Source organism: Panthera leo, chromosome C2 (assembly GCF_018350215.1).
Source record: "Panthera leo isolate Ple1 chromosome C2, P.leo_Ple1_pat1.1, whole genome shotgun sequence".
NCBI classification, from domain to species: Eukaryota; Metazoa; Chordata; class Mammalia; order Carnivora; family Felidae; genus Panthera; species Panthera leo.
In genome coordinates, this window is record NC_056687.1 from 114,780,182 (window position 1) to 114,795,577 (window position 15,396).

Genomic DNA, 15,396 nt, shown 5'->3' on the forward strand with positions numbered 1-15,396 from the left:
AGAAAAAAATCATGCCCTCAGGATCTGCCCAAGGTACAAAGAGATGACTATCAAAGCCAAAATTAGAACTCCAGTTTCCTGACTACTACCTCTATCCTACTCATCTCAGGAAGAAATTGAGCCTGGATTGGGCTATACAACACACTCAGATTATGCAAATACATATCCAATGGTAGAACTGAAAATCATAGAATCTCTGAGGGAATCTTTGGAATTAATCACTCCAGGAGGTTGTTTTAAAGATGAAGGCATGGAAGGTTCATGACTGGTCCAAGACATCTCTGAAGGACAGAGCCAAATTAGATCCCAGTTCTCCCTACTCCTCACACTCCTCTAGCTCTTTCCACAAGCCCAGGCTGCTTCTGCACAGTAAAACGACCCAGGGACCCCACAGTCAGCACATAATAGATGCCTGGTGACTGGTGAATAAGTCAACCCTCCAATACTGACATTAAAAACCGTTAAGAGTTCACTTAGAAACTGCTACAAAACCCCTATTTTATAGTCCTTTTAAAAAATTTATTTATTTTTGAGAGAGAGACAGACAGACAGAGCATGAGTGGGGAAGGGGCAGAGAGAGAGGGAGACACAGAATCCAAAGCAGGCTTCAGGCTCTGAGCTGTTAGCACAGAGCCCGAAAAGGGGCTCACACTCATGAACCACGAGATCATAACCTGAGCTGAAGTTGGATGCTTAACCAACTGAGCCACCCAGGCGCCCTGCTACAAAACCCATCTTGTAGTGGGTTCACAGAAATAATTTTTAGAAACAAATTAAAAAGTAGGAGAATTAAAAATGAACTGTGTTGAAATAAAAAAATAAAGCACTAAAGCAGACCTAGCATTGATCTTAGAAGAAATACTTCTTCAATATGGAAGGCATTTCTGACATTTTCACAGTTGGGAGACTGTACATCAATCAGGGCACTCTCCCTCTGTTTTGGTGGGGGTGGGGGGGCTTCCACTACAGCCTCAGGCCACTGCCATCTCTATTTCCACAAAGTTCTAGGACATGAACTCTGGAGTCATGACAATAGCTGGAACAGTAGCACCACCACTTAGAAATCAGGAATAGGGAGTTAGCACCAGGAAGTAAAATGAATTAGGACTTTGAGACAGTGAGAAGCAAACAAGCACCTGTGGTAGGGCCAGAATGACAGGTGAGAGTAGCTACGACCGTAAAGATAAATGGCTGTTAGGGTCCAGAAATTAAAAAGGCTGGTCCTCTGACTCACCTCCACCTACAGTAATCCCGCTGTTGGCTATTGCTGGAATACTAAGCAGAAGTAGAAGAGAAGAATGAAGTGAACTGAAGAGTGTTGGCATGGAAAGACATCCAGGGTATGCTCCTAAGTGAAGCAGCAAGGTGCTGCATGGTGGACATCATATGATCCACTTCCATAAAAAATAAATCATAGTACTAAACGTACTGTTTTTTTTTTTAAAGTTGGATGAATATACACCAGTTGTTGACATGGTTGACTTTGAGGAGTAGGATGGGGGGGGAGGGGCTTTCCCATTTATATAAGGATGACATTTTACATGATTTTATTGTTCTTAGTTTCTTTTTTTTTTTAATTTTTTTAAATGTTTATTTATTTGTGGAAGAGAGAGAGAGAGAGAGACAGAGCACAAGTTGGGAAGAAGCAGAAGAGAGAGGGAGATACAGAATCTGCAGCAAACTCAATGCTCTGAGCTGTCAGCACAAAGCCCGACATCAGGCTCGAACTCACCAATGGCAAGTTCATGACCTGAGCCAAAGTTGGATGCTTAACCGACTGAGCTACCAGGCACCCCATGTTCTTAGGTTCTTTTAAAAAAAATTTTCTATTGCTTTTTTTTTTAAATATACCAGTCTTCAAGAAACTTTTCAAGACAAACTTATGGCTCAAGATATTTCTAAAATACATACCTATTGGATAAAGCAGTATGTAAAAATGAGTTCAACAATATAGGATTTTAAAAATAGGTGTGGGGATCCTATTTAGGGGCACCTAATGTGAATTTAGGGGCATCTGGGTGGCTCAATTTGGTTAAGTATGACTTTACATCTACGTAATCAGATAAAGATGATAGTGTTTTTGTATCAATATTTTGGGACAGAAATTAATATTTTATTTCTTCTTTCTCCCTCTAGGTTTTCTTTAGTTTCTAAGATGGTATTGTTTCTTAGGTTCTTTTGCATCCTTGAAGATCCTTCTATTCCTTCTCTCACTTTCTAAGCATGACCTTCACCAGAGTTTAGTTTTCCAACTACTTTTCTCTTCTACACACTCTTGGGGGCCATGCTCACTGCTTTGATAATCAGCTCTTTTTTGATGGTAATAAAACATACATTTTCCTCTCTTTTCTAATCTTCGGTCCTGTGTCCAAAAGCCTACTTAACATTTCCCCTTAATATTCCCTAAGTGCCTCCAGCTCAAATGCCTAAATTAAGCTTCTCTTTTGCCCCACCTTACACCAGCCTCCATTCTTTCATAAAAGCAGACTCCGGCGGGGTTTTCCATGGCTCTCCATTCCCACCATCCCATCAGACACAAAGTCTTGTCATTCTCTTGCCAAGGCCTCTCCCATCCATTCTTCCTTGTCCTCTCACTGCTACTGCCCTGCCCAAATACAGCCCCTCATTATCCTGCCTGAACCATTTCAATAGCTGATTCATCTATGTTCAATCCATTCCCCATAACAGCCACCACTAATTTTCCTAAAACAATGCTCTTACTATATCACTTTCTTGATCAAAACCCTAAAATATTTCCTTAATTTTCAAACCCCTGAGCTCTCTCTCAAGCATTATTTGTAACACTTCTCTGCATTTCAGCTTCTTCACAGTTCACAGTTAAAGGACATCACTATGCACAACACGTTGGAAATGAAGACTAGCTACCTCCAGGATGTTCACTTAGGAAACACACAACAGCATTTCTCCTTACACCAGACAACGGGAGGAGAAGGCAGCAACCACAATACGGGTGAGTAGCAGAATCTCCAGGTGAGTTCTATGCTGTCAGAATATACTTCCTGTGGCTACTGATACTACCACTCAGTTGAAAAAATAATTAAAAATCACTGTCCTATGCAATTAATTAGTGGATGCTCCCGCAAAACTAGACGTAGCCTTTGTTTATAGTCTTCCCACTATCTATAATGCCTTTCTCTTCTAATCTACATCTGTCAAATTCCAACTAGCTTCTCTCACTTCAAACACAAAAAACTTCCGGTATGACTCAGCCAGAAGTAATTTCCCTCCTTCCAGTACCTACACCACTTTCACAAAGGCTTAAAATATTTTTCACAAATCCCCTAGTGTTTGTGCCCCATGTATGTGTCTCTGGCCTTCTCTTATGCTATTGCTTTAGAAAGCAAATGCTGTACCTTATTCACAGTTGCTTGGCCAGAGGGCCCAATGCAGTGGCTTGCACATAATCTAAGCTCAAAAAACAGGAAATAGAACCAAAAGCACCAGTTACTGCTGAAATTAAAAGAAATGAGACAAAAATCCTGCTCAGGAACCCAGGTTACATGCCATCATATTAGGGTAAGGCAACTCAAAAGGCATCTGCCACCAATTAGCCAAATGTCCTTGTCCATCCCAACCTCTGGATTATTTCCCCATTTGTACTAATCAGAGGGTAGAATCAGGTAGCCTTTCTAGCTCCTTCACAGTTCTAAGCCATTATGACATAACTCAACTCATACAGAAAGAATATGACAGCAGAGAAAAAAAATTAGGAAATCTAAAAAGAAATCTAGAGATGTCCTGACTGGCTCCACTGACTTTTCATCGAAATTCTCTATGAAAATATTTCCTCAGAAAGAACTGTATACTTCCTTACAAAGACCCCTAGCCAATCTAAGAAAATAAAACAAAGGCAAAACCAGAATCTAAATATTTGGCATTGAAAATGTAGATATGGGCCATCAAAAGACAGAGACACATCATTAATTTATAGTACTATATATAATTTCACACAATTCCCATTTAAAGATTTAGGAAGCATGTCAGGAGTTTACAGAAGAGTAAGTGACTCGAAGGCTAGCAAGTAACACTGTAACATACCTTGTAATGACATGCAAAAATTGTGGTGTGAGCACTGCCTGCTGAGACTTCTCAGGATACTGGTAAACTGACATTAATTCAACAGATTTGACAACCATGTAGAGATAGCCCACATGAGGTAATGAGAAAAAACAAAAGAGACTCAGCAATTCTTTTTCCTGAGACAATTTTTTTCTATCAGAAGTAGGAGAACCTGCATGAAAAAAATGGGGGAGAAAAACCACGAAACCAGTAAATAAAGGGAATCAATATCTTCACTTTTCTAAGTAAAAAAGTCTATCAGTGGATAACCAAAGAGTTGTTTAGGGAATGCCAGTAAGAAATGAAGAGGGAGTGATAGAATTAAAATATCACCATTTTGCAACCCCTAATAAATCCACAGATCTAGGTAATAGTCATCAGTGCTATTAACATCACAAAAAGAGTCAATCAGATACCAGGTACCTTCCAACAGAAGTCAGCATGACTTGTGCTACCCAATCATCATCTTCATAAACATCACCATCATCATCATCTAATCAAGACTAGGTCTAGACCAGCATTGTCAAAAGAAATATAACATGAGCCACATATGTAATTTAAAGTTTTCTAGTAATCACATTTTAAAAAGTAAAAATAAACAGGCAAAATTTTAATAATATATTGTATTCACCCATCATATCCATATTACCATTTCAATGAGTAGTCAACAAAAAAATCAATGAGATATTTTTTATATATATATATATATATATATATATATATATATATATATATATATATACATATATATATATATATATATTTCTGTACTAAGTCTTCAAGATATGGCATGAATTTTACACCTAACACTATATCTCAATTTAGAATAGTCACATTTCAGTGCCCAACAGCAGCAGGTGGCTAACGGCTACCATACTGAACAGTATAGTTTTATATCTAACTACCAAATCACAAGGAAATATAGGAGATACAGGAACATGTTAAATGACACTGTGGGGAGTCAATCAGCAAAATTCAGATTATGGGAAATTCTGTGGTATTAATCCAACTTCTTGCTAAATCGACTGCAAAGAAAAGAGAGGAAAAGGGAGAAGTTGACCCTCTAGCAAGGCTATGGGCCCTGTCTGGTCTCCAGCTTTGTCTAATAACCCCCTCTCCTTTGCTCTCCTCCCTTGCTTCTCTCAGTTCCTCAAATATAAGATTTTCCCTCTACCACAACACCTTTGTTGCTTCCTCTGCACCAACCCTATCCCCAAATCAGCCTTGATTCATTCTTCAGATCCTCTTTCTCAGGAAGCCTTCCCTGACCCCTAGATGAGATTAATATCTTTATTATAGGCTCTCAAGGCAGGGTTCTTTTCCCACAGAGCATTCATTTCAGTGTGTAACTGTATACTCCTTTTTGTGATTATTCAGTTAACATCTGCTTCCCCCCACTCCCAAGACAATAAGCTCCACGAGTGCAAGTACTTTGCCTAGTACTGTTCATTACTGTTCCCTAGTACTCAGCCCAATACCCAACACAATAGGTAATCAATACATGTTTACTAAAAGAAAGAAAAAACTAAAGGAAGGTTATGAACACGTTTAATCAGAATAATATTTATATCGTTCGTTCTCTAGGCAAGATCTAAAGATGCTAAGCAGGCCAGAACTAAGCACAAAACCCAATGGCAATTCTCAGTCTTGGCTGCCCATTAGGTTCCAGGGAGCTTTTAAAAACTACTGATGCCCAGGTGTCATAGTTGACCAATTAAGTCAGAATCTCCAGCATGTGGAGCCTGGGCATCAGTATTCTTAAAAGCATCCAAGCAAACCCCATGTGCAGCAAGGCTGAAAACCACTACTCTGAATGAATTTCCATTCGGTCCATATTTTCCACCTTGTTCATAAAGCCATCCTAAGAAGCTCCGTCAAATACCCAGCTAAAACTCAGCTAAACCCCGGCTATAAAAAGGCTCCAATTTCCCTTTTTGGGCCAAGTAATCATTTCAAAAACAGAAACGGCTTTTGTCTGTCACGTCTTCTCCATGGCTTCTCCTAGCAGATACAACTTCCCTTTTCAGTGCTCACAGGAGCACTCCTTAGCATTATTTGCTAAAGAACTTGTGTAAGGTCCCAGGGAGACTCAGTAGAAGAACCTAACATAATACCCGCAGCAGTCTTTCCTCCCAGCCCAGAGCCTTTTCACCTCATTACACCATTGCACTGACATACTTACCTGTTTGGTAAATGGGTAGCAGCTGAAGTGAGTGCAACTTGATGTCATCAGATAAGACAAGGGATGAAATATCAGGAGCAAAACGTCTGTGAATTTAAAAAAAGAGAGAAAGAAGGAGAGATCTAATTTCCGTGTACTTCTAAGCACGTAAATACATATTAAATGCTGGTGAATAAAAAGCTTTCTAATACTTATAAAGCAGGTGCTGAACGTGGTAATATTTTATGGTTTTATCATCTAATCCAGTTGACTCCAGTGTAACAGATACTCCAGACTGGCTACTTTTTTCACCAAGAAGTTCCACGGGCTTTTGACAGATAACAAAATCATCTGAGTCAAGCTGCAAAGTTTCATTACTGATGCCTTAAAAAATAAAATTTAAGAAAAGAGTTTAATAACTCCAAGTACTACTTGAGTGAAAATTAAATTTCACAACATCCTCATATCAATTAAATAAACATACAGTAACTTTATTTATTTATACATATGGACATCTCATATGTTTACAAGGCACTATGGTTTTGAGAAGCCTAACATTTCCTCATGTATTCCTCACAACTGATAAAGTACAACAGGATATTATCATCCCAATCTTATACATGAGGAAATTGAAGCTCAGAGATGGTATTCCTAACCCAAGGCCATTCACCTTGTAAGTATGAGACCTGGGGCTAGAAACTCCTCCTCAGCTCTTCCATTATTTCTATTGACAGGTATATGCTGAAACACACTGACATGCTATGGAGGAAGATATGGGCAGCCAGATCATAAACCAAAATCCCATGTATTAGGAATAACTGAATCTATAAATAACGTGGCTTGGTGGCATATATATATATATATATATACATTGGTGGTATGTATACACACACACACACACACACATATATATATGTATATATATATATATATACATACATATATGTATATACATATATGTATAGAGCCCTTCAGATATTACCAGAAGGGTTTTCTCTACACCTAAAATAAGAAAGCAAGCTAAATTCATTTACCTTCTGTCTGTCTCATTGGATTGTTGATCTTAAGTGGCTGGTAGTTAACACTCTCTCCAGTTTTAGGGTCTGACTCCAGTTTCACGATTAAGACTTCTAAGTCTGACATGAGAGCAACATATCCAACACAAAATGAAATTTCAACAGGAACGATATTATCTATGTGTATAATTAAAGACCGTTCAAAGTCTAATATTGAGAATTCTTCACTAATGATCTGATACTTCAAACTAAATAAGACTAACTTATTTGTGCAACCAACAAGAAGGTCTCCTTTCACTGGGCAACAGGAAATGCACAAGGGGGCCTCAGAAAGTGGCATTTCAATAATAGACATCTGGTCTCTGAAGGTGTCGCTGAAGGGTGCCTCCACTTTATGTCCAACCATTCGGATACACACACGACAGTTTTCAGTCCTTTTACTTCTCCAGTTCACATATGCACGTAGAAACGTAGCTTTGTTTTTCTCTTCAATTGCTGCCAAATAGTCTCCTGAGAAGAAAGTAAGATTACACTTAGAATGTGTAATTAGAAACAACCACTTACCTTGTGCCATGAAAAGGAACTATTAGTGAATTCTAATGTGAATGGTTGAATTAAACATTGACTCAAACAAAACCTTAATCAATAGGATGTTAGGTATGTGTGTGTGTGTGTGTGTGCGTGTATATATACATATATATATATATGTATACACATGTATATATATGTATATATACATTTAAAACATGTTTTTAAGTGTTTTATTTTTGAGAGACAGAGACAGAGCGCGAGTGGGGGGCGGGGGCGGGGATCAGAGAGAGAGGGAGGCATAGAATCCAAAGCAGGCTCCAGGCTCTGAGCTGTCAGCACAGAGCCCAACCCGGGGCTCAATTTCACGAACTGTGAGATCATGACCTGAGCCAAAGTCGGATGCTTAACTAACTGAGCCACCCAGGTGCCCCCCCGGATCTTAGGTATATTTTTAACTGACATTAGGCATTTAGGTTCTGAAATAAATCTCTCCCCATTATGTCTTAAGTGATTCATGTTGCTTGCATAGAAATTTTAGTTTTCCTTATCTTAGCTCTGAATGTTTCCTGTAGGTTGAACCCCACTTCTCACAAGTCACACTTTCATGTCAACTCTGAGAAATAGGATAAAGCTGAACATATTGAATAAAACTTAAATCCAATTGATTTTCCCTCAATTGTTGATTTTATTATATTTTTTAAATTATAGTTTTGTAGTTATTCTCTGTTGTGAGAAATCAAAGTGGTAAAGAGATGCAAAATGAAAAGCATAAACCCTCCCCTGCAGTCCAATCTGTGAGAAGCTGGTGTTAACACACACAGCCTGGTATGTGTCCTTCTATACCTTTCTCAAACACACATAGATCACAGAGTAGTGTTTTGTCTTTCTTTTTTTTCACCAAAATGGAATCACACCGAATATATTTAACAATCTACTACTTCTAAAAATTACCAATAAATCTTGGCCTCCAGGTCAATACATGGGTATCTAACATCCTTTTATTAAAATTATCTGCATATTAGATGTATACATGTGCCATAATTTATTTTAACAATGCCCTATTGATACACATTCAAGTTTTTCCAGTTTTTCTGCCACTTTACTTCATGCTGTAATAAATAGGCCTATACCTATATTTATTTCCTAGGGGTTTGTTTCAATGGCATGAATTCCAAAAAGTGAGAATATTGGGCCAAAGAGCAGGTACGTTTTAAATTTTAAGATGTTGCCAGATTCAGGGCATCTGGGTGGCTCAGTCAGTTAAGCATTTGCCTCTCAACTTCGGCTCAGGTCATGATCTCACAGTTCGTGGGTTTGAGACCCGTATTGGGCTCTGTGTTGACTGCACAGAGCCTGCTTGGATTCTCTCTCTCCCTCTCTCTCTGCCCCTCCCGCACTTGTGTGTGCACGTGCTCTCTCTCTCTCTCTCTCTCTCAGACACACAAAATAAATAATCTTAAAAAAAACCCAACTCAAAAAAAAAAAAAAAGATATTGCCAGATTCTATCACAATTACATAACAGGAATTCATGTTGCCAGCAGCATCGTTTGAACATGCCTGTTTCCCCATATCCTCACTAGTACTGACTCAATGTGATGGGGAAACATGGACTCTTAAGGTTATTGTAAGTTATATTTTCCAGACCATTTCTAAAGCTGGCCATCTTCTCCTATGTTTATCAGCCATGTATAATTTCTCTTCTGCAAGTTATCTACTTTATTAGGATGTTTAATTTGTTTTCCTTATTAAGAAATAGCAGTTCTCCGGGTAAAAGTGATATTAATCTTTTGTTGCTCATGAATAGCAAATTGTTTTTGGTAGTCTATTCTTTGACATTTGACTTCACTTATGGCATCTTTTACCATAGTAAAAATAGTCAGATATGTATGTAGTCAGATATGTATCATTTCCTGCTTGGCCTCTGAGTTTCCTAATTTGCTTAAACAGTCTCCTATGTCCTCCAAATTACGTAGTTATATTCTTACATGTTCTAGTTTAGCAGCTTCTTAATTTAAATTTTTAATCTTTAGAACTTTGAGGGGGAGAAACATCAAGGTTTTTCCAAATGTAGAATCTACTATTTACTAACAGTATTTGGTAAATAAGTCCTTTTCTAATGAACTGAAACTGAAACGCTGTTGTTAGCATAATGACTTCCCATAGACACACAGCGAGCAAGCAGCCCCTTTCTGCAGACACTTACTGTGCTGGCCAGGTCCCCTCCTCGTCCGAAATGAGCCAACCTTCCAGAAGGGCAAGGCTTCTCCTGATGCTAGTTCCTCTGATACCACAAAAATGGAACCTACACCTTTCATTCCCTGGGTATCTTGGCAGAATACCTAAACGTACCCTGCAGGCTTCATAAATTTGCTCACTCTATTCCAGAGAAGCAGTTTGGATGGAGTTGGGTCCAAAGATGCCTTGTAGCCTCCATCTTCCTAGAATTTCCTCAGTACATGATTTTTGTTTTTATTTTTTTTAAGTTTATTTATTTTGAGAGGAAAATAGAGAGAGACAGAGAGAGACAGAAAGATAGAGAGAATGTGGGGGAGGGGCAGAAAGAGAGAGAGAGAGAGAGAAAGAGAGAGAGAGAGAGAGAGAGAATCTCAAGCAGGCTCTGTGCTGTCAGTGCAGAGCCCGACATGGGGCTCCATCCCAAAAACTGTGAGATCATGACCTGAGCTGAAATCAAGAGTCAGATGCTTAACTGACTGAGCCACCCAGAAGCCCCTCAGTAAGTGATTTTTTTTATTTTATTGTGGTGAAATATACATAATGTAAACGTTACCATTTTAACCAGTTTTGGGTGTACGATTCAGTGGTATTAAGTACATTCACATTGTTGTGCACCAATCACCATCATCCTTCTCCAGAACTTTTTCATCTTCCTCAAAACTATCCCTAAAACAATAACTCCCCATCCTCCCCACCGCCCCCCCCCCCCCCCCAGACTCTGGCACTGACCATTCTACCTTCTGTCCCTATGAATTTGCTCACTCCAGGTACCTCATGTAAACTGAATTGCACAATATTTGTCCTTTTGTGTCTGGCTCATTTCACTTACCATAATGTCTTCAAGGTTCATTTGTGTTGTAAAATGTATCAGAATTTCCTTCCCTTTTAAGGCTGATTAATATTCAATTTTATGTTTCCTCATCTGTTTAAGGACACTTAGGATGTTTCCATGTCTTGGCTATTAGAAATAATATTACAATGAACATGCAGGCATAGATCTGCCATATGCCACATTTTGTTCATCTTTTCCTCAGTTGATGGACATTGGGTTGCTTCCACTTCTTGGCTCTCAAAAAAAAAAAACGCTGCTATGAACATTGGTGTGCAAGTATCTGGACAAGTCCCTGCTTTCAATTACTTTGTTTCTATACTTCCAGAAGTGAAATTGCTGGATCATATGGTAACCCTATATTTAATTTCTTGAGGAACACCACACTGTTTTCCACAGCAGCTCTACCATTTTACATTCCTGCATTGCACAGGGATTCCAATTTCTCCACATTCATATCAACACTTGCTCTTTTCTTTTTTTAAATAACAGCCATCCTAATGGGTGTGAAGTGGTATCTCATTATGGGTTTCATTTGCACTTCCCTGGTAATAATAATGGTAAGCATCTTTTCATGCGCTCGTTGGCATCTGAAGAAATGCCTATTTGCCCATTTTTGAATTGGCTTTTGTTGCTGTCATTAAGTTATAGGAGTTCTTTATATATTCTGGATATTAATCCCTTGTCAGATATATGCTTTGCAAGTATTTTCTTCCATTCTGTGGATTGCCTTTTCAATCTGTTGTTAGTGTCCTACTGTCTTTGATAGATGCAAGAAAGTTTTAATTTGGTGATATCCAATTTACTTTATTCTTTTGTTGCCTGTGCTTTGCATATTCAAGTTAGTAAATGAATTTTAAAACCAAGAATATTTGTTTAGTTAAATAAAATTGTTTTATTCATGCATCTATAAACATACACCTATTTCACTGATAAAGTCTATATACCTCTTATATATAATCTCCAAACTGTAGATAGTGCCCATACTGTTTTCAGCTTAATAACTTGTTTTATTATAATGAATTAGAACTTGCTAAGTGTGTTTACCTGATGAACATTATGATCAGGGATTTAGAGTTCTCTCAGTTAATCCTCACAACAAACCTTCATGAAACTATCTCATTCTCCACTTTATAGATCAGGAATCTGGGACTCAGACAAACTAGGTAACTTGCCTAAGGCAACACAGCCAACAAATGATAGAACTGGGACTCAAACCTGGATCTGGTTAGCTCAAAAGCTGATGCTCATTCCCCAATAATACTATTTCTCAAAATGTTAAAAAAGAGATACAAGTTTAAAGGAGTCTGTGGAGGTTAATAGCTCTTTATGAAAGACAGAAACTAAACTCTTTTTCAATTTAATTTATTTAAACAGACGAAACAGTTCGCCTATTTCTCCCACTGCCCCCACCAATTAGCTTTGTTTTTTCTTCTGTTGTCTTTCTAGTTTTAGATTCTACGTATAAAAAATCATATTGGATTTGTCTTCCTCTCTGACTTATAAACTTTTTTAAGCATTATATGGTCAGGACTTTATTCTACTTATTTTACAACAGCTTCTGTCTTCGTCAAGTAAAGTAGAAAAATGTTCTCATATTTATTCTTTTTTTAATGTTTATTTTTGAGAGCGTGCGTGTGCAGAAACCGGGAGGGGCGAGAGAAAGGGAGGCAGAATCTGAAGTAGGCTCCAGGCTCTGAGCTGTCAGCACTGAGTCCAACATGTGGCTCGAGCCCACAGACCGTGAGATCATGACCTGAGCTGAAGTCGGACGCTTAATCAACTAAGCCACCCAGGCGCCTCTCTCATATTTATTCTTAAGCTAAGAGTCACTGATTTTTAAAAATAAGAAACTTCCTCGTTAACACTAATACAAGATTAAGGAAAAGGCAGCACTCCTGTGACAAAATTGACATCAGAAGGCAGAAATAATATACAACGCATCAAAATATGTTTTATGGCTTTAGAAAAGTTAAAAGACCACAGGGCTTGGGAAGGATGTAATAGACAGACTCGTTTAATACACTTGTGCTAAAGAACAGGCAATGAGGGCCATGTGGTCTTGTCCTCCCTGCCCAACCACCTTCAGACACCCCATAAACAAGTGTCCAGCATGAGAGCTCCCACACAACACTCAACTCTGGCTACCAGGTCTTTCTCCTTTGAGAGCAATAAGTCCTCACATCTCCTCTTCCTCAGTTCACACACAAAGCCTCAATTAAGTTTTCATTACTGATAATGATGTTAGGGGCCCCTGTCCTTCAAATTTCTATCTACATTCTCCCTACCACCCCCAAATTTTATAAAGGAAGAATAGCATCCCGCTAATTAGAGATTAAAAAATGAAAATGTTTTCTACTTGGGTAAGAGAGCTGCAAAGCACTTATAGTAAATATAAATGGCTGATGTAAAATTCATTCTGTGTTTGACAGGGGGAGATTTGCTACAGAGGAAGACCCTAGGCACTTAGAGCAGGAATTCCCATGTCTAAATTACTGTGAATGGGAAGAAAGAAACCAAAAGGAAAAAGCTGGAAAGTGGAAGGCAAGTTATCTGGATATCAGCATAGCGAGGAGTCATCTTTGTGTAGAATAATAGAAGCTGTACCCAGGGGTTGTACCCAGTCGTCTTCAAGTTGAGGATTGAAAGTTACCCTTGAGCTATCTGACCCATGCTAAGGCACATACCACATGACTCCTGAACTTTCTTTAGGACAGCCAACTGGATTATAAAAACGTCTTTGTTTTTCAAGGCCTCATTAATCAGGTTACCATGCTACTCGCTGCTTACAGCAGCCAGTATGGCTCTAGGTGGTTCTCAATCTTGGCTAAATATTGGACCCACCCCCGTGCTGGGCCACACCCCCGAAAACTGACAGTTTCTGTGAGGTTGTGGTCCAGGCATCAGCACTTTTTCAAGTTCCCCCAGGTGATTCTGATGCACAAGTAGTGACATCCAAGGGTCCCCAGAATCACCACTACTGACAGGCAAGAAGACCAGAGGTTTACATAATGTCTGCCGCTTCCAATTCTAGAATAAACATCGATTTGGAAGAATAGGTCAAATCATGTAAATATGTCTGCTCTCTGTCTCTGCCCCTTTCTCTCTTTCTCTCTCTCTCTCTCTCACACACACACACACACACACACACACTCACACACACACACACACACACACACCCCACACCTTGAAACTGGGGAGTTTGCCACTCAGTAGAGCTCTTGAAGGTGAGAACCTCCATGCTTAAAAGGGGAGCCAGATGAGGAAAACTACCAATATTGAAAGATGATTAAAAGAAAGACTTCAGTAGAAATACCCAAATCAGAATCTTCTGCTGATAGAGAACACACAGATCTAATGAGTGGCTTTCAAAAATATCTGTGGATCAGTGGGGGCTTCTGTTGTTGTCTTCGCTAGTCAAAAAGCAAAAATAACAGCACAATAAGTTGCTCATAAAGCAAAGACATCCAATGTTTGAGGCTGTTTTTTCTCTTAGGGTTGCAATCAATAGTCGGGCTTTTCATTTTTAAAAATATGTATCTTTACTTGACAAAATGACCAGTCATATACATCATACTATGGATGATACCCCATAGTTTTTTACTGATCCACAAAACCCCAATGTCTGGAAATCACTGATCTAGTAATTCAACTTTTTTTTTTTTTAAACAGAGACTGAGACCCTAAAGTTTCTATAAACTCACACCCAACCAGTTGCAGACACAGTAGGAATTAGAATGAGATCTCCAGTCCTCCAAGTTCATGCTCCCTACTTTATTAGTAAGCCCCTAAGCCATAGGCTTTTCCACCATAAATACTGCCACTTACACATTTACACCACTCTTGAAAACCAGAAATCCAACTTTAAGTGGATTATTAGGCAGTTAAAAGAATCCTATGATAAATCCTTCTGTAATCTAAATACTACCTATTTTTAAATATTGAATTTTTCTAAAATAGAATATACTCACACAGTACCTGATATACCTCTTGGTGCTGCTTCACATTTCGGTGGGAAAAGGGTAATGGGTGTTATTACACCATTTTGTTGGGGGCGGGGTCTATGGCCTGAGATCCACTTACATAGATTTAAAACCCAGCATATAATGTGAGCTTTCAAAAACCGACAAGAAGTCGATAAAGGTATAGATGTAAAAGGACTGGCCACGAGTTGGCATATTTATTGAAGCTGGAAGTACTGGGGCGCAGGATACTATTCTCCCTACTTTGGTATGTGTTTGAAATTTTCTATACTTTTGAGTTTGGGTGTTTGGAGTTTTATTGTTTGTTTTGAAGTGTCTCGGCTGAGTGGAACCCAGCCACCCAACCACGGGCCTTTCTCCTGAGCATGCGAGATAAGGAACAGTCAGCGATGCAATCCCTCCCCACCCCCCACTAGAAGCAGGCGCTCACCTGCGGTTGCCAGGACTACGGCGCAGCTCAGAGCACCTTCAGCAATCAGCCGCCGGACCCCCAACACCATCCGGCAAGTTCCGGGAAGCACGAAGTCCTCTCCCCACCCAGAGTGCCGCCAAGGACGCTC

At 39.1% G+C, this 15,396-nt stretch overlaps 2 protein-coding genes across 5 annotated transcripts in view; one reads left to right on the plus strand and one right to left on the minus strand.

The window, feature by feature from the left end:
• HPS3 (HPS3 biogenesis of lysosomal organelles complex 2 subunit 1) overlaps nucleotides 1-15,396 on the minus strand; it is a 38,675-nt gene that overhangs the window by 22,898 nt on the left and 381 nt on the right. For both annotated transcript variants that reach the window (XR_006207004.1, XM_042954693.1), the window contains exons 2-5: nucleotides 7,276-7,767; nucleotides 6,454-6,625; nucleotides 6,263-6,348; nucleotides 4,060-4,252 (exon numbers count right to left, since the gene is read on the minus strand). Coding sequence is in view for 1 of the 2 variants with exons in the window: in XM_042954693.1 (XP_042810627.1) it covers nucleotides 4,060-4,252; nucleotides 6,263-6,348; nucleotides 6,454-6,625; nucleotides 7,276-7,767 (943 nt within the window). In the remaining variant the exon portion in view is untranslated. The remainder of the gene's footprint in view (nucleotides 1-4,059; nucleotides 4,253-6,262; nucleotides 6,349-6,453; nucleotides 6,626-7,275; nucleotides 7,768-15,396) is intronic.
• The window catches only part of HLTF (helicase like transcription factor), a 97,973-nt gene that overhangs the window by 10,430 nt on the left and 72,147 nt on the right, over nucleotides 1-15,396 (plus strand). For all 3 annotated transcript variants that reach the window (XM_042954684.1, XM_042954688.1, XM_042954689.1), the window contains one exon: nucleotides 2,821-2,971. The gene's annotated coding sequence lies outside the window, so the exon portion shown is untranslated. The remainder of the gene's footprint in view (nucleotides 1-2,820; nucleotides 2,972-15,396) is intronic.